General features: G+C 38.2%; 1 protein-coding gene across 2 annotated transcripts; it reads left to right on the top strand.

The window, feature by feature from the left end:
• Positions 1-27,577, top strand: LOC146478113 (proprotein convertase subtilisin/kexin type 4-like). Of its 2 annotated transcripts, XM_085112836.1 has the most exons (17): positions 2-332; positions 1,013-1,049; positions 2,091-2,252; positions 3,881-3,979; positions 5,043-5,147; positions 5,820-5,948; positions 8,593-8,660; positions 9,458-9,546; positions 12,675-12,856; positions 14,823-15,038; positions 16,885-16,985; positions 17,805-17,908; positions 18,619-18,736; positions 21,042-21,349; positions 22,767-22,868; positions 24,702-24,773; positions 26,162-27,577. In XM_085112836.1, the coding sequence occupies exons 1-17, from the start codon at positions 316-318 to the stop codon at positions 26,368-26,370; spliced, it is 2,118 nt and encodes a 705-aa protein (XP_084968962.1). In that variant the 5' UTR covers positions 2-315; the 3' UTR covers positions 26,371-27,577. The 2 variants fall into 2 exon arrangements, with proteins under 2 accessions (XP_084968963.1, XP_084968962.1); XM_085112837.1 differs by lacking the exon at positions 1,013-1,049 and having other exon boundaries at positions 1-332.
• The last annotated feature ends 399 nt before the right edge of the window (positions 27,578-27,976 follow it).

Below are 27,976 nucleotides of genomic sequence, written 5' to 3'. Positions count from 1 at the left end.
ACATTAGAAGAAATCACTCTTGTAAGACTGTTCCCGTGTTCCGTGTTCCAAACGTCTTGAGTTTACAATACGAGAGGTTACTAAGCCCCAACTGAACATGGCGGGATCGTGATTCTGCATTTTGTTGTTACTTCTTTTGGCTGCTCAATAAAAACAGTGGCATTCTGGATGTCATTTCTAAAATGTTGGAACGACTTCAAGATCCGTCGGCGTAAAGCAACACCAAATTGTTTAATGAATTTTTTAAAATAAGCCTGAATAAGCTTGAGCTGAGCAAGTGAGCATGACTGCTCGATAATTCTGTGGCGATGCAAAATGGGGTCGGAATCAAGGTAAGAAAGAAAGAGAGAATAGAAATTGTGGTTCATGATATCTATAAGGAAGAACGTAGAAACTTGTCCCTTCTACGCGAAGGATTTTTTGTAGGACGTGATGGTTTTGCACACCTGCACTGTAGTTCCGTGGGATTTGCGTAAGTAATAAGTTAGATTGAGGAATACCTTATTATGCTCACTGTCCGAATTTGTGTGTTTACTAGAACGGAAACCTCTTATACTCTCTTGTATATCTTAAATCACGTATAGTTAGCTACCGTCATGTATATAAGCACTTCGATTTAGCAATATATAAAGTAGAAGGTAACCAGGTCTTGAGTGTGTGCAAGTCGAGTCTGATCTCCTGCCTCTGTGTACGTAGTTAATCCAAAAACCGACCAAGTCTAACTTCAGCAAGCAGTCGACGCCATGATACGTACCCTCCCGTTTACAACACGAACTTTGAATAAAGATTTGTACTTACAAGTCGCATATGAGCGCTATATAAATTTTGGCGTCGTTACAGATTTTGACTTAGCTTATAAAACAGCTGTACTTTCAGGGTCAGCTACATAATCATGACAAGTTGTTTAACCAGCTGTTGTCAAACTAAGTTCGTTTGGTAACAAAGACTTGTTTATTCTTCTCTTCTTTCCACGTAAGCTTAAATTTTAATTCTTTGTTTCTTCGTTGTACAGAGTTTCCGTTGGGTTTCAGGTTTTATGCATGGATAAGGTATGGAAATAATTCCATCAGTTCAATTCTATGATTTATTGTACTTTCTATACTACTTGTAAGTTTTTTGTGCTCTAGATTTAACTGATCGAGACAGTCAGACAGTACCTAAGCAAGTGTCTTTCAGTCTATCGCACACTACCTTAAGTTTACCACATAAAACTTGTGCTTTAAAAGCTTAGAAATTAAAACTATTATTGTTATCTAAAGTTGCATAAGGTTTGGCAAATCCATAATATTATTATTATCAGTTCAAGTTGAGTTCAAGCTGATCATGAGTTTTAAAGTGATGGCTATTTCCTTTCATTTCTTGATAATTGTTGTTAGTTTCTATTGATGCAATGTTGTTGTTGTAGCCCCCTTGAAAAACAGTTTTTGAAGGAGCAGTGAATCCTGTTACCAATATACCATATTTATAGCAAACTTTTAGAAAATAATATATAGGCTTCTCAGGTCCAAGCGAATCAAACCATCTGCGTCAAGATTACCTGTTTCCGGTGTGGTTGACCTTCCTTCTGCCATCTTGTCTCCGCTTTTGTAGAGCCATTGTGCACAACCTTCAGCTTCCATCACCTATTTCTCTCAGAAAGTTTAAATACTGATAGGTAAATTATTTGTGCTGAATGAAGGGACAACAGTCGTGAAAAAGAGAGCCTGTTCCAGCCCCACAATCCTCTAGTTCATGCATGATAGTACACACCTAGTGTTTGGCCAGTTATTCAGGTATAATTAAAACACTGTATAGTGGAATTCTCAAATCATGTTTGTTGAAAGTTGAAGATTTTGAGATTCCCTTGTATAATGTAATTGATTAGTATTTCTGAATTAAAATTATGAGAATTGTATTACTGAACAGCGGTAATTCCAGATCAAAAGCTGCAATGTGGTCACACATTCACGCAGTTGTAATCCTTTTATTCTTTTAATTCAGAATACTCAAGTAATCTGATATCTTTAAAATTAAAGTATCCCAATTGTCTGTACATTAACCCAAATATTTCAGAGTTTTATTTAATATGCATTTATCCTGTTGTACATCAGATGTGGTTGTTAATTGTATTGGCTGTTTTGGACTCCTTTGATGGCCATGTGATGGCATTTATGGACCATAAGTACACTAATACATGGGCAGTGCAGATAAATGCAGATGTCAATGAGGCAATGAGAATGGCTGAAAAATATGGATTCACTTACAAAATGAAGGTACCTGTCAGAGTTCTTGTCAGTACAACTTAATTCGAACCATGCCCATTAGTGGCTGCATTGATTTATGCACTCAAAAAAGTGGAAATTGTTATGTTTACCAAATGCAATACATGCAGAATATTACATTCTCCCTTATCACTGCACGGTAATTTAAAATTTTGATGTAGTCCTGACCATATAGTACAATGATATTATTGACACTGCTGCAATTGAGCACCTTAAAAAAGGCAAACTTTCAGGGTCTTGTTTGTTGAAATTGCAAAGATATAATTTGTATAGACATTTGTTGTATAGAAATGGCCAAGTTTTAATCATTTTCAAACAAATGTCTGCTAAAAGTCCTGAATTTACAGAATTATATACAGTCAACTCTCGCTTTGTGGACACCTCGCTATTACAGACATCCCGATAATATGAACAGCAGCTAGATCCCAGGCAAATATAAATTGCAGACTTTTGATTGAAATAAATTCCCGCTTTTACAGACTCCCGTTATTGAGGATACTAATTCACGGTACAGAGTGTGTTCCCAAAAAAGGGAGACAACTTGACTCTATTATTTGTTTTAAAGACAAGACTATCAAACTTGGCCTTTGTACGAGTATTTTTAAGTCCAGTGGTGCCATTTATAAGTTTTACATTATCTGGCCTACATCAAAATGTTAAATTACCGTGATAAATGAAGGTCTTAATAATTATTATGCAATCTCAATGAAATCGAGTGGTGTAATGTCCAACAAGTGAGTCTGTTTCTCTGCCTGACCTCCTATGTCCAACGTAGGTTAGCAAAAATAGCCATGTTCAATCTCAGATACATTTGGAGCTTCAAGGAGAAAAGGAAAGTATCCCTCCCTAGTTTTGTTCATTACCTTACAAATCGAGCAAAACTCATTAAAATGAAGATTTTCTCTCTGTATACGGTTTGTGGTCTGCAGTTCCACAGGAATTTGCATCACAGTTGATTTAATGCCTTACGTTAGCAACAAATTAGTGATTATCTCATTCTGAAAGGAAACTTCAAATATTTTGTTAACTTAGGCACTGTTTTTAACAGTAAGAAGTCAAATTGAAATGGGCAAGATAGGTGAAGACAGGTACAGGGCTGACAGCTCTGATTAAAACACACAAAGTGCACTTATAACATTTGTTGAAAATCCTAGCAAGCAAAAGCCAAACCAGTTGGCCAATTATATAGAGTGACCTTGGATATGAAAAAAGGGATACCATTCATTTAACCCAAGTGGTCAGTCAGTGAGACTAATGAACCTGGCACATCCAGATTACAACTCTGGCACCCTAACCTGACTAGACCACTGGTGCCTGACTTAATTCACTTAAACTTTGAATCTGTCTAAATTTAATCTGTATATGAGAGAAGCTATTATATTAATTAATAATAATTATGTTATATAAAAAAAGCCACTAACCTTACTTGAAAATGGTGCTGGGGGGTGGGATTGGCAGCTAAATTATTAAGTTCATTTTCCCCACATTGGTAATTTTAGGAGACCAATCTAGGCATGCCTTATATTAAACAATGTGTTTAACTTCTCATATCCAAGTGGTAAATATTTGAACAAGGTTCAACGTACTGTTCTGTTGATTAGTTCTCCCTTTAATGTTAGATTTCTGCCAATTACTATCTGTTTGAGCACAAAAGCCTTCCTAATACTTGTTCTAAGCCAAGCAGCTTAGTTGAGGATGGTCTGATCCAAGAACCTTCGGTATGTTTTTTTTATTGATTTTTTCAATTTTTATCACTTAATTAATACTTTTGTAGATTCTGACATACATGTACCCTTAATGCCCGAAGTGACAAGTGAGCCCTCTTGATGAGCATTGGCCTTCTTAGGGCAAACTTAAAACCCTTTGTTATATAAACACCAGTGTTTTATTAGGATTCCTGCCACTGAGAAAATCCATATATTTTCACAAGTAAAAATACGATATTTTGATAGTTTGAGAACATTTTAACCATTTATCTTTAATGTCTTTTATATTTTGAACAAGATACCGAACATTTTTAATATTTGTATTTATTTTTTTACTGTACTTTGTAGAGCTCCGAGTTTTCACCGGAGTTTTTTAAACAATGAAATACATTTATCGAGTTCTCCACGATATGTTTATGGAATGGCTGATTCTTGTTTATATGATAAACAGAATAATACATGGACGCTTGGAGATTTAGATTGGAATTTATGTTCTCCTGTTCAAGTGGATAATTCTCACTCGTTCGCATTGATGTGAACACTCGAAGATTAATTCCGTATCTCCACGCGCCCATGTATTATTGTCTATTTAATTCCCAATAGTGACAAGCATCTAATTTCTCCTTACATTAGGTCACTACTTAATCAAATTAATGGGACACGAGAATGGAGGAAATGATCATCAAAGATAAAGTTTCTTGATGTTGAAACAAATTCTCCCAACTAATAACAAAAGAATTGTATGAGAACAGTGAAGAGAATTTGAGTATTGATATTCAGGGACTTTAAAAGGGTTAAAACATTTTTAGGGGGTGTGCAGTGGCTCTTGAAGCTCCTACCCATTTTTAGACCAAACTATATGATTTTCCCTGTACTGATTTGCAGACCAAAATGCTGTACATGTATGTAATTAGAACTGCCCATTCTCATACCTGTTTCCTGGAAATGAAAGGTGTTAAGTATTTGCCTTTTTCAAATAAGAATAAATTGTACATAGAACAAGCGACAATTAAATTGTGCATAGATTAATTTATTTTTTTGCCTGTTCTTTTGTTTTTTAACAACAATGACGAAGATCACTTGGTTCGCCCAACAAGTGAAACAAAGGAAAGTTCTTTATGATCACCATGTCCCCATATCCTTCAATGATCCAAGATGGAGTGACCAGGTTTGGTATTTGGTGAGTACATCAACTACTTTAAATACCGGTATTCAAATTATCCACTCATTACGACACAAGCTAAAACCAGAAATTAATGAAGTTTGATTGGTTAGAAATAGTTAAGAGTTATTCTGACCATATAACAAAACTGCAGACTCTCACTGAGCAACTGTATGAAACTTAGGTCTCTGTCATAATTTGTTTCCTTAGAAAATAATTTTACTTGATGGTCTCTCTTTATTTAGAAGTATGTGTTTATTTAATGGGTACTGGTGTACCATCGGCTGAGAAACCTAATAAAATGGCAATTGTCACACTGCAATGATCCTTCTGCATGGGGGGGGGGGGGGGAGGGGGGAGAGCTGGGGTAGAGGGAGGAGTAAATATTTATATATTACTTCTTATTTCTTTTCAGTATAAGAACCTGAGTTGGGGTTAGTTGTTCAAAGCCTGATATTAATAAGCTAACCCTGGGTAAACATGAAGTGGACAAATTTTGATCCGAAACATGTTTACAGTAAAAAAAGTTGTAACCTTCACAGAAATGTTGAATGTTGAACTGTGTGTCACTCACTTTACTTTACCTTGAATCTGAGGGTTTGAAGTTAAAGCCAGCCAAGCCAAACATACATGCAAGTGGCACAAAAAGCTTAAACAGACTCAGCACCATTCATTGTTTTTTTAAAACAGAATTCTCTTGACGGCAAAGGAATGAATATCGACCAGGTTTGGCAACAAGGAATCACTGGCAAAGGCATTGTTGTAGCAGTTGTGGATGATGGTCTTGAACAGTCGCATCCTGACCTCAGAGATAATTATGTATGTGTGTAAATTTTGTGGAGTAAATTTAATTTTGACCTGAACCCAGGGAGCCAGATGTATTTTCTTTAGGTTTGACTAAACCTTGCCATTTAAATCCTAGCAAATTATCGTTTGCTAGTTGATTTTTAGAAAGAACAGTACTGGTGGTGCTGCCAGTCGGCTTGCTAATAAAATATACAAATAGTGGAGAGTGAAATCTCAACCTTCATATCTCATGGTTTAAAAAAAGGTGGAAAGTCCCAATTTTTTTTCTGTAGGGGGGCAGGGTGGGGTAGGGTTCTCGAGCATCTCAAAGTGATAAAGACACCTTAGCTTAAAGTAAGGTTTCCTAAGGCGATATTTGTTCTGGACATTTTATATGTTTACATGGGTTAGAAAGCTTAGATGAGAAGGGAAGTATAAAACACCATGAGATACAAAATAATTTTTTTGGCCTTATATTTACTGAGCCATGTTGCTTCACTGAAACAATCACCACGTCAGCAGCAGCATAAATAATGTGTCCCACTTACAAAGCCAGAGAAGGAGGGAGGTCCTGCTCTTGGTTTGCTCTGTTGCAAATTAAAGTGCCTATACAAATTTACAAAATTTGTTCCTAGGTGCAGATCCTGGCTGGGAGGCTGAGAGGATTGCAAATTCTCTTACTGTGAGAAATTAAAAATACAGAAATGCCCTATTTCACAAGCTATATTAGTTAAACATTTTCTGGTGTAGGTGTAGCACAGCAGCTTACCCTTCATAGGGACTCAGGCTGACTGATGTACCTCCCCCCCCTTCTTAATCATAAGATCCTAGATCTGCCCTCTCAAACTCATTTCTCTTCCATGAAGGTAAAAGTACAAATGAAATCACTACTGTGAAGTGAGATTTGGAAAAGTGATCTTAAAATAATCATCAAATTTGGTGAACTTTTTCTTTCAATCTCTCCAAGTATTATTAATAGTTTGAGAAGTAATATATCAAACACGAGGAAGAGTGTTTCATCAGATATCCAAACATAAGAAGTAGGTTGGATATGGTTCGAGTAGTTTGGATATCTGATGAAACACACTTTCGAGTGTTTGATATGGCTTCTCAAATGACCAATAATTCTTGGAGAAATTCAAGGCTAAAGTTGGCAAAATTTTATGGTAATTAGGATCACATATCCAAACCACAGTCACGGTAGTGATTTTCTTCGTTTTCTCTTGATGAATTATTAATGAGTTTGAGAAGTGATATATCAAACACGAGGAAGAGTGTCATCCGATTTCCAAACACTGAGAAGTAGGTTGGCAGGCGCGTAGGTAAGGGTTAGATAGGGGTGTTCGTTGAGCCCAAAATCTTGCTGAGCGCCGGAGGCGCTCTTACTTGGGTGGGTCCGGGGGCATGCTCCCCCGGAAATTTTTGAAAATCTAGGTTCCCAGAAACCTCATTTCCTGCATTTTGAGACCCATTTTAGGCGAATCACAAATTAGTTTTACAGCAGCTTTTTAAGCTATATACATCATTTCTACGGCATAATTGTTTCAACTTAAACAAGAAAGTTCAATGTACATTCCGCGCCCTGTCAAGTTCTGATAGCTATTCGATCTGCTGATACACCAAGCTGGTAAACTGCATCATTCTCGGTTGTAGGCCTTCGAACAAATTGACTATCTCATCAAGATTGACAGGCATATCATATTTGATATGCATTAGAACCAGGGCGGACATTCTACTCTCTCGCATGGTACACCTCATGTAGTTGTTCAACCTCCTCATTGTGCTTTTTCTTCCGCCATTAATGATCTTCAAAGGGGGTTCGTTCGAACCCCTCGCACCCCCCCTCCTACGCGCCTGGGTTGGAAAAACGAGGCGCAGCCGAGATTTTTTAACCAACTTTGAGGTGTTTGGAAATAGGATGCAACGCTCTTTCGAGTGTTTGATTTAGCTTCTCAAACTATTGATAATTCTTGAAGAAATTCAAAGCAGAAGTTTGGCAAAATTTTATGATAATTAAGATCGCATTTCTAAACCTCCTTCACGGTAGTGATTTGCTTTGTTTTGGCTTGATGAATTATTGATGAGTTTGAGAAATATATTTTTTTTAATATTATTACTTCCTAATTTGTCCATTTGTCTATCTCTTCTCTTTCCTCTGTCCCTTCTGGACAGGTTTGGACCCACCTGCCTGAGAGCCATCTACTCCACAACTATAAATAAGAATCCCCCATGCATCATTAGCCTAGGTTAGAATTTTATTATTAAGGATGGGTGCCTACTATTGTTATTACGTATACGTTCTGCGCATCTCGAGATACTCGGGTTTCCTATGGGTGGTGCCTTCTAATACAGGGATATTTTTGCGCGGTTTAAAACTATGCAGAGAAAGCAGAACTCAACAATTGCTCTTGATATCTAAAATGAAAGTTTGGGGTGACCATGCATTTTTTAGCTTCAATTTGAAAAAAAAAAACCGCCATACTTTGTTTTATATTTTACTGCTTTTTAGAATAATTGTTGCTTATTTATCTCTAAAAAACGCGTGGTTACCCCCAATTTTCTTTTTGGATTTCAATAGCCCTTGCTAAGATCTGCTTTTTCCGCACAGTCATAAACCGGGCAAAAATACTTCGGTATTAGTAGGCACCGTCCTTAAATGTCACAATCTTTATTCAAGGATCCCACTGCAAGTTTGGATCTGGTTGATTTGGATGACACACCTGACCCAGCGGGAAATAACTCAGGGTAAGAAAGACATTTTGTTTCAATCAAAAATGCTTTTTTGGCAATCATTCAGAGCTAGAGTTATTCTAAAGTCAAAACAAAATTAAAAGCATTTCTTATTTACAGCAATTGTTAAATAATTTAAAAAGTGCAGCAAATTACAAATAAAAAATCAAACAGGTCCACAACAGCAAAGGAAGAGCTACCTTATTGGTACACTTAATTCCGCGGGTCTTTAATTTTGCGTTTTTCGCGATTGTAAAAAAAATCGCGAAATTAAAGACCCGCGAACAAAAATCCTCGCGAAATTTAAACACCCATATAGAAAATTCAAATCACAGCTGATGTTTTAGAAACATGCCGCGAATTGAACTACGTACTGAGACAATGCGTATCCACGTTATAATATACATAAAAGTTAATTTTTAAATATACGATTTGCTTGTTCCAGTTTATCTAGAAATTTTAAAAAGTTCAGACTTTTTGAGAAGTAAAATGAAGTTTCAAATGCTTGAATCGCGAAATTGAATGCCCTTTTTTTCATGTTTGCCTATTGAAATCGAGAAAATAAAATCCCGCGAAATGTCTCGCCAAAATCGCGAAATTAAGTACCAATAAGGTAAATATTAAAAACATGTTTTCCCTAACTTTAACAACCTTTTTTGGGCAAATAAAGCAACGAAATAATAATCTTGGTGGTTTTTTTTGTAATCCTCATCCCTACACTGTAGCTTTAATTACCATTTCTTTGATCCTTCATGGAGTGTGGTTTACCCTATTTCAAACATTTGGGTACATTTAACATAATTTTTTTTCAGGCACGGTAACCGTTGTGGTGGAGTGATTGCTGCTTCTGCTAATAACAGTGAATGTGGAGTTGGAGTGGCCTTTAATGCCAACCTTGGAGGTATTGTAGACTGGCTCCTTATAAATGATAAACATCTCTTCAATACCAACACTTCCTCATGATGGACAGTTTACTTGCTCCAAACGGCCCAAAACTCATAGTGGGAACCTGTTTAACTCTTTAAATCCAAGTAGTGACCAACATCTTTAAATACAGTCAACCCAGGTCACGCGTGAACGATATTTTTTAAATTTGAACGGAGTTTTGAAATTTACATGTCAGTTTTGAAAATCGCCAACGAGATTTCAGAGTTCCCGTATAAATTTCCCTAGCTTATTGACGGTATAAAGTTATGAATGTCTCTTTACATTGCAAAATTGAATATGTCAACCAAGTATTTTAAATCTTTTTTTCAGTTAATGCGTCTTTCTCGGAACGATTTCCAGAGAAATGGCAAACATTCCATTCACACGTCGGACATCACAAAGAGAAATTCGAATGTTCATTTCATTCTTGGAAATACTGTTCACGCGTGACCTGGGTTGACTGTAACTCTCCTTTTAACAACAGTTCTACTTGATCAAGCAAACAGGTTATGAGAGTGAAGGACACGATCACCAAGGATAAAACTCCTTGATTCTTAAATAAGTTCTCCCAACTTACCACAGATAGTTTATAGAGACCAGTGAGGGGAACTTGCATGTTGATATCACAGCTTAAAGGCTTAATGAGAAGATTCGACTTCGTTTTGATACATCCACACTACTAAAATAAAGTTTAGCTGAGTTCATTAGAGCCGTTTTCAATTGAGTGTCGTAAAACCAAAACCAAAGTAATTACTCTGGCCAATCGCAACAGATGTAAACAACACAACGAGCCAATCAGAATTCGAAGCAAATACGTGTAGACGGCGTCAAACGCGGGAAAACGCGTGCGGCCAAACACGATTGGTTTTGGTTTGGATTCCCATTGGTTCAGAAAGTGGCGCGTTTTGTTAACCAATCATAGAACGTAGTAATACAAAACCAAGGCAGTCGCGAAATTACTTTCGACACTCAATTGAAAACCGCTCTAAAACAGAAAACACTAAGAGCATTTAAGGTGGGGATAAACATGAATTTGAATGGAATTTTATGTGGTTTAAAGAAGGGATAAAAGAAAGAAAATTATTTTTGGAACACCAACAGACAGTTGCCCCCAACGCAAGAGCACACCAGGTTGGTAGGGGACTGTTTGGGTGTCCATATATCAATTTTTAACTTCAAATTCTAATGTTAAACTACATAAAATCTTAACTATTTCTTATTTCTCCAAGATTTACTACTCTTTTGAGAAAAACTGTCTCCTCCCAAATATACCTAAAAATCACCAAAAAATTTACAAAACACCCCAAAACATTGGTTTGTGATATGAGCGGAGGGTTTTTGTACTGCTTGAAATGCGAACGAGATATTTCCATTAAACCGATTTTAAGCGCCGTGAAAACGGCTTTCAGGTTTACTCCCGCCTTAAGGACGGTGTCTACTAAATACAGAAGTACTTTTGTGTGGTTTATGACTATGCGGGGAAAGCATATCTCAGCAAGGGCTATTGAAATCCAAAAAGAAAACTGGGGTAACCACACATTTTTCAGAGATAATTAAGCAACAATTATTGTAAAAGCAGTAAGATACAAAGCAATGTATGGCGTTTTTTTTTAAATTGAATTTTATTATCTCTGAAAAATGCATGGCTACCCCCAATTTTCTTTTTGGATACCAAGAGCACTTGCTAAGTTCAGCTTTCTCCGCATAATTTTAAACCGCTCAAAAATATCCCTGTATTAGTAAGCATTACCCATAGGTAATCCAAGCATCTCGAGATGCGCAGAACGTATGCGCAGTAACAAAAGTGGACACCGTCCTTAAATTGGTTTCAGCTTGAAAATAATAGAAAAATGCTCTACCTAAAATCGTCCGTTCCAGAAATAGAAAATGGCGGCTGTGCTTAAACAACTTGGAGCAAACGCAACAAGACGTTGGGAAAATTGAAAAGGCTAGATATGAACTACTTTTGAAACATCACTCAAATTCCGTCAAATGTTTGTATCGTGTGATGCGAGCACAAAACACTGATTTTATTATGGTTAATAACGGCTAAGAAGAACTCAACTTAGAGTTCACTACAAGGTGACTTCTTATAGGCCACATTGTAGAACATGAGTTATGAAGTCACGGCAAAGTACGACAGAATTATTGCTAGCCTGCGTAGCGAGTGTTTCAGTGAGGTTTTGTGGCCTTTCGCCGTTTTGACGCCGCGTTCATACAGCGAAAACCACACAAAAATCCACTCAAACGCTTGCTACACACTGGCTACACAGGCTACAAATCGCGGGAAGTTTACGGCAGAGTAAGAGAACTTTATGTTGTGTATCTCTTTCGTAATTAAAATAAAGTCAACGAAGCATAATGTTGTATCATAGTGTTCGTGCATAAAGTCATCTAAAATGGTTACACAAGAAATCAAAGTATGTATTTTAATGATAACGGAAATGTCATAAAATGTTGCTCACAGGGAGGCGGCGTGGCCTAGGGGTTGGTTTCAAGTCCCGGCTCTGACCACTTGGATATGTTTCATGTTAGCCCCATTTTCAAATGCAAGGCCACGCTTTGTAAGTAGCCAACTGGTTTGCCTCCCTCCAGTTGGGATTTTTAACAATGTTATTTTCAGTTTGTATATTTTTTTCACTGATTTATAGTGTCCCCAATTAGCATTGCAGTGCTTAATTCTTCAACACAAATAGACCCTACAAGTTTTTTTTTTTTTTTTTTCAGTTTTAGATAAGGAGCTGTTAGTGAACATCCATTGACACTACTGGAAAGAGCGCCTAAAAATTCGTAAACGTGCCAAGTTTGAAAGTGATATGTCAATAGCGAGCGAAGATAAAGCTCTGCAATGTTGCAAAATTTTACAAACGTTTGTATATATGGTGGGGGGGCAAGTTTGTGCCTCCCACCAAACAAGCGTCTGTAAAATCTCAGGACTTTGTGAATGCATACCCTTGTTGGTTTCCACCTTCTCCCAGCAAATTTATCAATTTTAAGGCGTTCTTTCCAGGGATGAATTTTCGCTAACTGGCCCATGTCAAATGTTTAAAAAACTGTTGGAGGTTTCGCGATGATCTGTAGGTGTTATTACTTTTTTTACAGGCATTCGTTTATTTGAAGATGATGACGACGACACTACAGATGCCATGGAAGCTTTAGCCTTTGAGCATAATCGGCAGCACATAGACATCTATTCATGTAGTTGGGGCCCTGAAGACTTGGGATGGACCATGGGTGGACCTGGAAAACTCGCCAACGAACAGTTGCAGGAGGGTGCAAAAACTGTTAGTATGGCTGAACAGAAATAATAACTAATCTACCGGAGAAAATGTTTTATTATATAGACTGGAGTGTTTTACTGGAAAATACACCACTCGTAAAATTCATACGAAACTATATCCGGGAACCGGGTGGCATATTTTCCATATCCTCACTAGTGAGGATATTGATGACGTCATTTCCCGCTTTTTCACGGTTGTTTGTGCAAAAGTGAAAAATGGCGAGCGATATATTTGCCTATATAAAAAAAAAAAAAAAAAAAAATACATGGTGGCTTAAAGATATGAATTTCATTTTGTCGTGTTAATTCATATCTTCGCGTCGCCGTGTAATGATCCTCTATATATTTGTTGAAAATTGTACTAGCGACGAACGGATTGAATGTGGCAAAAGTTGACATGTCGAACACTCTCCATGGCAGATTGACGTATACTCTCCATGGCAATTGACATATACTTTCCATCCCCCTATCACCTTTGTTAAGCAAGGTTTATTCTAGAGTGTGACATTTTGCCGCGTGGCAAATATTAAAATTTATCCCATGCCATAGAAAATATAGCCAATCAGAAAGCTAGAAACCCGTTGCTTACTCTGCGGTATGCAAAGGGTAGTATTCCACGAAAAAATCCTGGCATTCCTCGAGGGCTACAAATTTTTTCCTGAATACTTCTTGCCTTTTGTTGAAAGGCTTTTATACATTTAACGAGCAGTACCTATTTATATTTTTTAATTTTTTATCAAAATTACGCACTTTCAGGAAACGTTGCCAATCTGTTGAATATTTTTTCACTGGTTGCATTTGCTGTTAAAGAAACCCGTTGCTTATTCTGCGGTATGTAACGGGTAATATTCCACGAAAAAATCTTGGCATTCTTCGAGGCCTACAAATTTTTTCCTGAATACTTCTTGCCTTTTGTTGAAAGGCTTTTATACATTTAACGAGCAGTACCTATTTATATTTTTTAATTTTTTATCAAAATTACGCACTTCCAGGAAACGTTGCCAATCTGTTGAATATTTTTTCACTGGTTGCATTTGCTGTTAAAGCATTAAAGATTGACGTTTTGTTTTAATTCAATGAGTGGCATGGGATAAAATTAGTTATACAAAGCTTTCTCGTGGTATACCGTGAATATCCCAAACGTGACTTGATTTTTCTTTGTATACACACTCGCTTAAAGGCTCGTGTGTATACTAAGAAAAATCAAGTCACTCGTGGGATATTTCATAGTATACCACTCGAAAGCATTGCATAGCTATTATATAACGGCAAATAAAGTTTGCAGAAGTGCGTACTACGTGGCCACAGATTTCATCAAGAAATACTCTCTTCTAGATACTTGATGGTCATTACATCACAAAGATCTTCAAATCGTTCAGCACAACAAATCTGAAACGCTACACTCCAAAATTAAACTGCAATCAAAGCAACGTATAAAAGGTGTCTTATTATCTTACTCAACCTCGAAAGATGGTGTCTTTATTGCATAGTCACCCCTCCATCCAGCAGTAAAAAATGACAAGGAGATTCACTTTTCTTGTTTATCTAGCAATGCTGACTCTTGCTAGCTGAATATTTCTGTTTTAAATCAAATTTTGAAGCCAGTAATATTTTGTTGGTAATGTTAATGAGATAAGCGGTGTCTTCAACAATCCCCCTACCCCAGACGAGGTGGGTCCTCTTCAAACACACTTGTTATGACCAAGTCTCTTAGAAAAAAAATTCTTGTCTGCGAGAGGAAAAGATATCTCGTGTAGCCGCGGCTGAATCACTGACCTACAGCGAGAGATAAGTGAGACTAGATTCGTCTCGTATGGTGCTGAAGACGAGGATTGCAACATAAGGCGTAGATTGTTGATTTTCTTGCAACCTCATTTAACGCTTTTCCCTTAGACTTCTCTTCTATCAATTTGTGACACGTTTTTGCATTCAGCTCCTTTTGTAACATTCGATTTCATTCCTCTCGAAAGGGACGACAAGGGAAAGGATCGATCTTTGTGTTCGCAGCTGGAAATGGTGGCTGGAACTATGATAACTGTGCCTACAATGGTTACGCTAACAGTGTGTTCACAATTGCTATTTCTGGAATCAGTAGAAATGGAAGTATTCCTGGATACGCTGAGAGGTGTTCTGCGGTAATGGCCTGCACATACAGCCAGGATAACGTGAGAGGACTTGATGCTATCGTAAGTCATGCAGAAATATTTTGTGGTGTATTTATTCATGTAATTTATTGAAAATGTATTGGTATCAAATGTTAAACCATTCAATTTGAGTGGTGAAGGTGAGTCCTCCCTATAGATGTTTTCACAGCCTTATTATTTAAGTCTCCTTTGTGTTTTTTTACGTTATGTTCGTCCGTCAAAATGTGCTTGAATACCTCTTACTTACCGAGCTCGAGGTCCGTACTGCAGTAAGTTACGGATGCTGTTTTTTTCCCGTTGATTTATGGCCCAAGCGCGAAACGCGCGGGCCATCAAGATATTTATTATATCTCTGAGGTTAATTGGGCGCGCGGGAAAAGAACAAATTTTAAATTTAGGGGGCCGTACAGTGAAATACGCCCCGCAAAATTGACCAATCACACTGCGTGTAATACAGTCGAAGCTCTCGTAAGCGACCACCACGGGAATTGGATAAAGCGTCGCTTACGAGAATGCCATCTCGTAAGGGACCAAAAGCTGAAACAATAGAAGCTGGTCCCTTACCAGAGTTTTTAGCATAAAGCTCTCTACCTCGGTCTCAGGGTAACACTCTTGATCCAGCCGTAAATCATCTCGAATTTTAGTTTCGAGATCTTGATCTACGAACATTGTTAGGCAGTGCGATAGTACTGTAAATGTGATCACGAAGTGTATACTGTTATTAAAGAGTTGCCGTGTTAAGCATCAGAATCTTTGAGTGGTCTCTTACGAGAGCTTAAAAACAAAGAAAAAGACCAGTTGGTAATTCCAAAAGTGGTCGCGGTCGCTTACGGCAGCTTTTGATTACAGAGTTTAAATGACTATTCAAGCGGGGTTTCTCAATGGTGGTCGCAATAAGAGCTGGTCGCTTACAAGAGTGGTCGCAAGGAGAGCTTCGACTGTATAATAAACACTTTTATTTCTGTAAAAAAAGTGCGTTTTGACATGAATCTGTTATTTTTGAGTGTTCCCACTCCCCGAATGAAGTGACAATATATTATATTTAATCGCCGAATCCGAAACTAGTATAAATAGAACGAAAGTTAAACCGAATAAGTGCATTTTGACTAATATTTAGGCAATAAATGCAAGGAAACGGTGGTTTGTTTCAGTTATATTTCGATATAATTCTATATCATCGTCAGACTAGGTGACAATGCGGTAGCTAAAGTTTAAATACTAAAAGGGTGGTAAATTAGCATCAATAGGCACGTGAGAATAAAGTAAGTACAAAACGAAAAGAGAAAAAAAAAACTGTCATGAGAATAAGCAGAGTTCTCTGCTGGCCTTCAAGCCGTTGTTCAAGGATGGCGATGAACGTTTTATGTGATAGGCTTCTTTGTATAGAAGGAGGTTCCAATTGTCGTCACTGTCAATTATCTTTGTGTTGCTACGCACGGTTTCGGTGAAAAATTCTTTGTTGGTCGTAGAAGGTGGGCCGGTCTCATTGGAGAAAATGTCTGGTAAATTATACAGGCCTTGAATGTGTTGGATATTATCACACTGTCGAAGATGTTTGTATATAGCGCTTTCTTTATCCGTGAGCGCGTGTCTCACGTGCCTATTGATGCTAATTTACCACCCTTTTAGTATTTAAACTTTAGCTACCGCATTGTCACCTAGTCTGACGATGATATAGAATTATATCGAAATATAACTGAAACAAACCACCGTTTCCTTGCATTTATTGCCTAAATATTAGTCAAAATGCACTTATTCGGTTTAACTTTCGTTCTATTTCTCCTGAAATTATCAGCCGGTAATGGTTTCCGAAACTAGTATCTTTGGTAAAATTTCTATCAGATTCGATCTGACGGCAAATGTTCAAAATATTTGAAATATCTCTCAGATTACCTCAAACCTGAATGGCACGTGCACTTCAACATTCTCACAAACGTCTGCGGCGACTGCAATGGCCTCTGGGATCATAGCGTTAACACTGGAAGCTAAGTGAGTGATGGCATTCTTGTCATAACAGGGGCAAAGATGACTCCATGTATGTATCATGGAGTTGTCTACCTAAAACAACAACAGCAGCAACGATCCTTGAGGGTTATTTACCCGTCCGATTTGACAATGTTTGACAAAGAAAATGAGTAGGAGGAGGAACATTGGTCCGATTTGTCTGTGGCAGTGAAATTGATTTATTATCCAGTGAGTGACACAGGCATTTTCGAAAACAAGGAAATCCGCGAGCTCCTATCAGGAGTCGAACTTAAGACCTTCCGATTACAAGTTCGGATGCTCTGCCACCAAGCCACAAGAGTGTTAGAGATGTTTTGAATCAGGCCGAGTTTCACCCCTCACTACAACTACACTGAGAAAACAAATCGACCGACAAATTGTAACGTGTAAATTGTCCATGCGATTAAACCTACTTATCGGGCGGGTAGATCGGCAGAGAAACAATTTTAAAAAAATTTAGCGAAAAGAGACTACGTTTTGAAGAAATCGTGGCTTCATTTTCAAGTAAAAAAAATATGGTCAATGTTCAAGCGTCAAGTTTTGACGCATCGAATTGTATAAATTAACTCCACTTAAACATTGACCTTTTTTGACTTGAAAATGAAGCCAGGATGTCTTCGAATGTTTATTTTGGAATGTGTAAATTAGCCTTACTATATTATAAAACAACAAAAATTAGTTTATTGTAGACTTGACTATCTGGAATTACCATATTGAGGTCTGTGGAACCTGACCGCCAATTTAATGTAAGAAGAGGTTCAGTTCTCCTGTATGCAATTTTCTTGTTCTCTATGTTGTTTTTAGTCCCGGTCTTACATGGCGTGATGTGCAGCACTTGATCGCTTACTCATCCAATTCTGATGTGCCTCGTTCTGGTGACTGGATGAAGAATGCCGCGGGGATGTGGGGTGAGTAGGCAGAGAAAGTTCTTCTCCCCGTCCCCTTAGAGAAATACTGTGTTGTTTTGATACATTTGGTTTGAGTGGTTGTATTTATTTAGTATTTTGAGGGTCTTATCCAAAGGCGCGAAGTTACAGCAACATGTGTTGACGTTTAAGTCTGTAAGGAAACGTTTTAGTGCTGGGCAGATTCTCCCAACCAATCAGATGAGAAGGGGATGGAAACCATCCAATGAGAAACCGCTGTATATAAGGGATAACTTATTTAATCAATGCTTCAACGTCTAATTAACAAATCGACGGCAGTTTTCTATGGTCTATACTCTTAAAGACCATAAAATGACGTCAAAAAATGTTCAAAACTCAAGTGGAACCACGAGCCGCAGGCGAGTGGTTTCACTGCCAAGTTTTCGACATCTTATGGCGTCATTCTATGGTCTATAAGAGTATAGACGATAGAAAACTGCCGTCGATTTGTTTTTTACAATAACATGGAAAACGTACGAGCGGAATTGGCTATTTTTTTCGTTGAGAAAGCGCGCGCGTTACATCTAACGTCATTTTTATTGTCTGTGTTCTTATAGACAATAGCTACAAGCCAATCAGCGAGCGGGAATTTGGACAGTTATTGTAAAAAGTAGAATGGTAGGAGGCTTGAAGAGGCGGAGGTTCCTTTTGTAATCCGTGTCCTTGTTTAAGGCTTAGTGTTTGCTTTATAGTTAGCAGTTATGTTGGATTTGGACTCATGGATGCGGCAGTTATGGTGAATTATTCAATAGCGTGGCATACAGTTCCAGAGCAGATCAAATGTGAGATAGCCAAACCTACAGGGGACAGGTACGAAGGGCTTTTACACGAGCATGTGTTGTGGTTCCAATTTATCCTTGGTTTAAACGTTTATTTTATCGCCTTTTTTTAAATAATTTTACTGATAGTGCTTCACTTATACTGCTACATTACTAACGGAAAGACTTTACACTTATACATTGATTATTATTTTACTTCTGACAAGACATGTATACCAACAAATGGTACGAAATTTTAAAATCTCGCGCGCCACGCGGTAAGCGGTTTCTTACTGTAGAAAGTTTTGTCTCGCTTTCTTGCAGACAAAACTTTTGGAGACACTTGTCATTTCTTCAATTATTCTGTGAAATTCGTCTTGTTGTTGAAACCATGCTGAAAAATATTAGATGTTTCATTGCTTTCATTGTAATTTTAGTGCTCTGCAGTTTTCGTAAACAAGGGATTGTATGGCTCCTGATTGTATTTCATTTTTCGCCTTAGAATACGAGGTTGAAAAGATTAAATAACTTACCATTTAATGTCGTTAAACCAAACTTTGTTGTCATTTATGTATTTTTTTTAACAGCCGCCTTGTTTATAGAAAATATTTCCTCTTAAGTAACCATGGCGAAACAGAAAGCCATCTTGTTTCTCTTCGGCTGCTCGGAGGTGAATAGTACTTGGCTAATCACCTCCGAGCTAGCCAATCAGCGCGCGAAAAGTACTATTCACTTGCGTGGTATATACTAATTACAGTTACAATCTTTTTCTTATGTTATTAAATATGTTAGCCTCCCTCCCCTTATACAGATATCCTTGGTTTAAACATAGTTAATTGAGGGACTGATTATGATGAAACGTTGCTATGAAAACAATGGTGCTGCAATTTATGTTGGAAGGGTCGCGACCATTAATGTTCACACTACAGTTGAAAATGTTAACAGGAACGTTTCTATTGGTCAGTTGCTCCATAACAATTCAAGATCTATGGTGGTTTGTGCAAGGTCAAGGCCAAAAATGCTAACAAAAACATATAACAAAGAAGTTTGTCAGACTTCATAACCATTTCCTGTTGTTAACTATGGTTTGAATTTTATCTTGCTATCGTACTTGGGTATGGTAATTTATGATAATGAATTATAACAAAAAAAAATGAAAAATAAAATTTAAACCAAGGATAGAATTGGCCATTTTACAGTTGTGTGCTTAGTGACCTGGCCTTGGATTGGAAGCGAGGCTGGGGGTGACCTTGTTTTGATACAAACCTCACTTCTTTTCATATTTAAATGCGAACTAGTTAGCATAATAACAGTATGATCTACATATGAAAAGCAGTGAGGTCTGTATCAAAACAAGGTCACCTCCAGCCTCGCTTCCAATCCAAGGCCAGGTCACTAAGCACACAACAGTAAAATGGCCTATTAAACCACAACACACTCACTGCTGTACTTACTGCACATTTGCAATTTCGGTAAAGCCATTTTTTTGCAGAGTCGTATTTTGTTGATAACAACTAAAAAAATTAAAGATTCAATAACAAAAAAGCTAGAAGATCCGAGTAAATTTTCAAATAGGACTGGCGGTAGCTTGTATAACAAAACCCGAATATCTCGTGCATTCTTCTCAATTCAGTGAAATTGGCGAAATTCTAGTGGGAAATTTTGGGCGGGAAAATATAACGCTGATCAGCGATTGGTTTATTTTTATTTGGTCGTAGGGACTTGTCCGACGAACAGTTCACACGAAGGGACAAACATAATTTGAGAGGACGAATCAGTCACGAATTCTAGTTTGAATTTTACAGGGACCAAAATGTGGTCCCTGTGACTTGAGTTTTAATCAAAATGGGTAGCACACACGCGAAAGGACCTGGTCCCCGGTACTAGTCGCGGGGACTAGTAACCCATTTTCACTCCCAAAATACCACTCACCGCCTTTTAAGCGGAATTAAGATATGAGAAGCAAAATTAAGCCTAGGCAGGAGGACGCAAGACAGTGAGGAAGGCAATGCAAAACGTCGCCGAAGGGGAGGAGGGAGAATAAAAATATCCTACCAGCCAAGGCAGAGCGCGTAACTTGGCAAAAGAAGCAAAAAGAACCAGAATAATTTATACTTAAATAAGCAATCGGGATCTCTAGAGAGCCATGCGAGAGCCATATTTACAGAGGGTGTTTTAAACAGGTAAAAAATTCCGTATTGCTGATTACGTGAATATTTTAACTGTGGGAATAGTCGCAGGGACTAGTCCCTTCGTGTGTGCTGACCTTAAGGGGTTAGTGAAGTATACCTTGTTACTGCTTGTGCCATTTGTTTCTCAGAAAACATCCGTGTTCATAAATTGCTGTCTTGTCTCAGATTTTTTAGGCATCTCGAAGTAAATGTAACAATATCTGATGATAACTGTGGCCAAGAGAGCAGCATTCGGTATTTAGAGCACGTGGTAGTGATTCTTGAAGCCAACTTTGCCAGGCGTGGCTATCTAGAAGCCTTTTTAACCTCCCCAAGCGGAACCACCTCCCAGATCCTTCCTTATCGTGCTAATGATGTCGTTGCGAGCAATTTTAATGACTGGCCGATACTCAGCCTGCAATTTTGGGGTGAAGATCCTCAAGGGACTTGGAGATTGCGCCTTCAGAGCCGTTACCCTTACCACGGATTCTCAGGTGAGAATTTCCATACAGGTACTGTAGGAAAGGCATACGGTTCAACGCAGATTCAGCAGGCGGAATGAAAACGATGGAGATAAACTGTGCTTCTTTTTCTTCCAGCTTTAGCAGTGTTTTGCATAACGATGAAAAATGGGAGTAGTTTTCGATGATAGTGTTTCCTAGGAGAGAAAATGCAGCTTTGCGTTGCTTAACATTCTGCTAACTTCAAAGCATCATCTGATAATTCAGCTCATGTGATGGGCAGCGCTAGGCATTGAACGCGCGAATACTAGCTAGGTCACAGGCCGCATCTCAGAGTAAAGACAAGTGACCTGGAATGTTCTAAGATAAGCCAGGATACTTGCACACGACCCGAGTACAATAGGCTGTTTTACATTAACCGTAGCCTGCTTGATCCTTTATTGTAAGACATAGCAAACGCTAGTCATTACGCTCAATGCACTTAGGGGTATTGCTGCAGGATCTTCATTAAGATTTAAGTGTACATTAGGAGATAGGGCTTTTTCAGCCTCTGCCCCCAAGACTTGGAATGCCCTGCCGGCAAACATTAGAAGCCAGATTGACTTCAACACCTTCAAAACCATGTTAAAGACATTATTTTAGAGAGGCGTTCAGTGGTGTGTTATAGAAGTGTGGTTAGTAGCTTTTTCCTTTCTTTATAAGTATTTGTAAGATGGATATATTGTAATATTGTTAAGGTTTCAATTCTTATATGGCCGTTATTTATTTATTATTATTAGATTGTTATGTATTATTTTATTACTGTGATGCGCTTTTGATCATATTTAGATGTAAAAAGCGCAATATAAGCATTAAACATTATTATTATTATTATTGTTATTATTATTATTATTATTATTATTATTATTATTATTATTAGATCGTTTGAGTTTGTACAGGGAAATAGACCCTTTTCATAAATGGCGGCCGATATATTATTCTTTTGTTTTCATGAAAATTAGCCCTACTAGCCTCGTCAGCATGTGCAAAATTCACAAGAATTTTTACTCTGAAATGAGGTTAGAAGGGCTAATTAACATATATTGAAAAGAACAATAAATCGGCCGCCATTTATGAAAAAGGTCTATAGCTCAGGCATACAACAGTAGACATTTGTGTGAACATGTTTCTTTGTGACTTTCTTAGACTACACAACTTACTACACTCTTTCTTAGTCCGCGCAGAGGAGAGAAAGCGTGCAATGCACCTTGGAAAAACCGCTTACACCTCAGAACAGAAGTAGCGAATTCTTAGCTTGGTTATTTTACCCAGTCAGAGTGTTGGGTGATACAATGTTATTGAAGTTTTCTCTACAATGTGGTTGGTTTTCTCGGTAGAACAGACCCCTATTACAGTAGTCTAAGTGTAATAGTAGCTGGTTTGTCAAATTGTTCAACTTCTCTTATTTTAGGTCATTTATGGAAATGGACTCTAGCTCTTTATGGGACGGCTACTGACCCATTACAGCGCAACCCTCATGTCCCAAGATCAGTAAGAAACAGAACAACACCGCGTGAGTAAAGGCCTGTTTATTTTTACAGAGCACGACCGCGAACGTGGCCTTCGCATTGGATTGCGTATAAGCAATTGGCCAGTTCCGAGTTGCTGTGAACCTCATTATAAAAGCGAATTTAAGTGCAGTTTTTATTATTAAAATTAGTTTTTCATTCATATGCAAACAAAACAAATTTCCATATGAAAAGCTTTTGCACTTAGCCTCGCTTTCATTATGAGGTTAACAGCAACAGCAAATGGCCTATTTGTATGAATCCGTTTACAGCTATTTCAATTAACATTGTCGGATCAAAGTATTAAGCTGTAAGGCAAGACCTCAAGATTCTGGGGATTTTTTTATGAATAAGTTGATCAAAACCAGCTTTGCCTCGTCAGTTCAGTGAAGAAATACGATGGTGAGCCATTTGGATGAAAGAAATGTTCGGATTTCAAGTGGATGTGGAGACAGCCTCCTTGAAGATGTCTTTGAGCTTTAAGCTTTTATCCGACAACGTTAATTGAAATAGCTGTATACCAAAGTCGACCGCGAACGAGGCTGGAAATTGGTTCGTGCTGAACGTCGCAGGATTGCCTTGGGAGCGAATTTTTAGGCTATGGTCGCACGAACTATTTCTTGTGAACCAATCAGGTCGTTTGTTTTCGTGAAACGCGGCCCAGTTGGTTGCACGCGGTATGCGCAAAAAAATGACATTGTTGCGCACCGGTTGTGGACATGTCAGACAAAACTGAAATGCTAATTTTTGAAGTTGAAAAACACCCAGATATACGCCTGTATCTCCTCTTTCTTGTCCTCCTCCATGTGAAGAAGTAAAATGCCAAAATGTCATCAGAATCTGTGTCTGAAGCGTTTGCTGCCATTTTCATGAGATGGTGTATGGCAGCACACGTTGCGGCTGTCACAGCCCGAATTACTGCGTTCTGTATGAACGGTGGTTTGTGCAAACTTTCCAGCGGCAAGTTGCAATGGCCGCGTTCGTGGTCGTGCTCTGTATAAATAATCCTTTAATATTTATTTCTTGTATCGTTATACCTTTTCCATATTCTCTGTGTGGACTTGAACTCTCTTAATTTCAGCTCCGAAAGAATTGTTAGTCCTTCGATCGTCAAATGACTTGTTGTTTTTAACTGTTCTGTTGTCGTTGTTGTTGTTGTTGTCTTCATATATTTTTTGTATCTTAATGGGTTCACTTTAATTTTTTTTTATACATTCCGCTTTCTAGAATTTCAAGTAAACGCGTTCACGTGAAATGCGGGTGTTGCCAAAGCGCCTAAATCGCCAAAAAGGTGACCAGCAGTTTGACAATATGTTTGTCCCTCGTTGCTGTCTCGTCTCGTTTACAAACGACAACTTGTATTTGCCAACACGAGTTTGCAAACTTTATTTTGTCGTGTGAACTCAACTTGAGCCAGTCTCTCGCCCCTGCATTTTGCTGAACACAGGACGACCAATAGAGAACGACTTTTCAGATTTACAACATCGTAGTCACATCGTGATACTCTTAGTTAAACAGTGTGGCTTCCATTCGAATGTCGGAGTTGTTACCACATGAATTGGATTCGTTCTCATATTTTCTCGTGCTTCAAAAAGCAACATTCATTCCAATTTTTCCGCAATCCAATTAAGGCCACAGGTTTGTGAGTTGTATGACAGAACGTTGCCACGCTTGTCAATTTATTCTTTAATGTCACGTTCTCACTCAAATATTGCAAAGAAACCGGCAAGGTCACTCAGTAATTGTCACTGGAGGCCAGGCGAATTTCTACTCCTTGCCTTTACAATCTTTGATTTATGGTTTGCTTCTTTTTACTTCTTTCATCCTTTGATAACTAGGAGTTAGCACTGGAGCAGTAACTGATGATTTTACCGCTGCGCCTGTTGATCCAGCGGCTAGTCACCATAAAGGTGAGCTTTTGGTATCTGCTATTTAGTTCCTAGTCTTCCTCGGATAGAACAACTGTTAGTACAGCTGACCTTCCATCAGAAGTTCGGTGGCTCGAGACCTAAGGTCGATGCCTTTTAGACCTTTTTTCACCGTCGGGTGAATTAGTTTGCTCTTTTCTATCAAGAAGCATGGCTTTTTGGGGCTTGAGATTTGCATTCCAGAGGTACCTGGTTGGAATCCTCCACTCTCACTTTTTGATGGATTTGTTTTGCACGACAGACCCGTCTTCAATTTTAGGCCATGTGATTTAAATAACCAGCTGGGATTCTATTTTGTTCTATTTGCACTTTTGTGTTGGTTTCTTTAAGTGGCGTTCTTACCAATTAACGGTATAGCTGAATGGACAAGTTCCGGCGTCTCTGTCCGATTTAGCAGCATTTAACCTCTGTATTTTCGGACCGTCGCTGCTTTCGGACTACCCTGCTAGCAGAGGTTTCTTTCTGGCGAATCTTTTAGCATGTAAGAAGTTGTTCGCGTCTCTAGTATTTCGCGTAGTCAACTAAGCGAAATACTACTGAGAGACGCGAACGACTTCGTACATGCTAAAGGATTTGCCAGACAGAAACCTCTGCTAGCAGGGTACTTTCGGACTGATCTATCTCACTAAACTCATACCTGATATGACAACAAACGTCCAACTATCTTAGGTAAAGTTGATGTAAGGTTATGGAATACGACCGAATACCACACGAGACACAGGAAAAAATCTTCGGCCTCGGCGGAATATTAATCGAACCCACGGCTTGCGGTTGATCAAATTCGGACGTCGTGGGTTCGATTCCCGCCGAGGTGAAAGATTTTTTTGTCTTTGCCTTCGCATCGGTCTGTCATTTAGTTACTAAGAATAACGCTTAGTTTTTAGTGGAGAGTTCATTCTTGATCTATCATTTGTGTCATTGTGCTAGCGGTACGGTTTTCTTTTCAGTTGAATATAAGTTATATGAGATAAATGAGATAAATGTTTGCCCATAGGTTGGTCTGTTTGCAATCCACAGTATTTATATCAAATCCTATAGAGTGTTTTCACATGACGTCACGGCGGCCATGTTGGCGTCCCAAAACAAAGAAATGGCGGCCATGTTGGTGTCCCAAACTAAACCTCTGGGAATTGAACTCTATTTTTATGCAAATACTTTCTTTTGTTTCAGTAAACCAATATGGCCAGTAGTCATGTGAATGAAAACGCTCTATTATATTTCTTCTCACCATCGAGATCGAACGTTGGAGATAGAGATGGGTGTGGCGGGTGGAGGTACTCTTTGGTTTCAAGAGTTGTAATTGTTAGGTTCACTTGTGGCATTTAACGATGTTAGAAACGGAAAAACGATTTGTTTTTGTTTATTTGTAGGCCTGACACAAACTGCAATTGCAGTGATTAGCTGTGTAGTGCTCCTCGTCTTGGTTGTTATTTGTGGAGTTGTCCTTTTCAAGGCTGGTGTTTTTTCTCGCGAGCGGAAGCGGATTACCAACACTAAATTAACAACAGAAATCAACTTGTCGGAACAAACAGCACCGCTACGTGACAGCGACTCCGTGTGGATAGAATCAAGTTTATGACAACAATGGGGCAAGGAAAATACGAGAACTTAGAATAGAAACACTCCGCTTCCTTAGTGTTGTGCAATTAAGGGTTCGAGTCTAGAACATATTACTATTGTTGCTTCTAAAGACCAGACGGCCTGCTCCACACTGTCTAGTCTGAAGAGCGAGTCGTGTCTTAGCCCAGTCCATTGTTCTGTGTTCTACTGACGTTATGGACAGTCTTTTTCCGTTGACTTTTCGTTCTGTCCTGATTAATTACCAGAGGGTACGGGTAATGAATGATTTTGTCTACAAGCTGTCCTGTCCTGAATTTAAATTTGTGTTAATCAGTTCTATTCCTGGTCGCGGTTCCAATTCTTTCACCCTCTTCTCAGTAAGGAGTTTCATAAACTATATTCTTTCCTCCAACCTGACAACTAATTATTCTAACCGCTTCAGCAATTGTAAAACAAGTCCCAAAAACGTAATGATCAATGAGTAACAATCGCATAAAATAAATTAAGGTAGGGATATTTAGAAGCGAACGGCGAACGGCAGAATGACGACGTGACTATGTTTATCCTTCATTTGACGCGCGCTGCTTTCAGTTTCTCAGTAAAGTTGAGCAGTTTTTCATTAGTATCAGAGGCCAGAATTGTTTGGCAGTATTTTCATCTATGTACCGTTTTTTTTTTTTTCAAGAAAACATAAACGCAAATATCAAATTGCCGTTTGCCGTAAATGCGATTCTAAATCTCTCTATCGTTACGCTCATAGGTTGTGAATGAATAAATCTGGATATGTGAAACAACTGCATTTCTCAACTTGGGATGTGTTCTCAAAAACAGAGATATTCTTACAGTGGTTTGTTCTTGTTTGGTTGTCTGTTTCACATTGAGCGTTCAAAGAATGATAGAAACCGTTCGGTACTGTGTGCCTTACGCTCCGTCTGCCACGATTTGATGTGACCTGTTACTAATAATTATTAGGAACGATTTGTAAATTAGACGATTTGTTAATTGGAATATGTACTAGGTGTTTTTAGGATTTTGTTGAGTCAATGTAATCCGCAGATAAAAATTTCTTGGATTGATATTTGCGCAATACAAATCAATGTTATTATTGTTATTACTATTATTATTATTATTATTATTATTATTATTATTCATTATTGACCTGTAATGAATTAAATTCGTGCATTCAGCTGCACTAGCATAAAATTAAAGGTAGAATATTGACAACAGCCCTTTCACTGCTAGAGTAGAATCTGCTTTCCTAACTTTTGAGCTGGTGAATTTAGAGGGTCATATTTGTTTTCGAGGAGAAATGTCTTTTCCTTGTTTCGATATTAGTTACTACGTTCTGTCTCAACCCCAGGGGGAGCCGCAAGTACGATCAGGCCTGGGAACGAGGCTGTGAAAATATTATTGGAACGTCAACTGCTCCGATGGGAATTCTTAAAGTGTTGCTGCAGTATGGGCGTTTACCTGTTTCGACGACATCGTGAAATTAAAATCAAGAAGTCTGAGCCCGCGCCTGGAAACAATGGAATGATGATTTCATTATATATGACAGGAATTATCTCTTTCTTTCCGATTTTAGGCGTTACATAAGTGAGTAAAACAATCAACTCTATCTTTGA

The sequence above is a fragment of the Pavona decussata genome, unplaced genomic scaffold (genome assembly GCF_977016875.1).
Source record: "Pavona decussata unplaced genomic scaffold, jaPavDecu1.1 SCAFFOLD_67, whole genome shotgun sequence".
In the NCBI taxonomy this organism is placed as follows: domain Eukaryota; kingdom Metazoa; phylum Cnidaria; class Anthozoa; order Scleractinia; family Agariciidae; genus Pavona; species Pavona decussata.
This window is presented reverse-complemented; position numbering and strand designations above follow the sequence as displayed.

What these genes read in the sequence shown, in the direction of transcription:
- LOC146478113 (XM_085112836.1), top strand. An exon ending in CTTTAATGCCAACCTTGGAG is followed by an intron (nt 9,547 to 12,674) that starts GTATTGTAGACT and finishes CTTTTTTTACAG; the next exon opens with GCATTCGTTTATTTGAAGAT. An exon ending in GAATGCCGCGGGGATGTGGG is followed by an intron (nt 17,909 to 18,618) that starts GTGAGTAGGCAG and finishes TTTGCTTTATAG; the next exon opens with TTAGCAGTTATGTTGGATTT.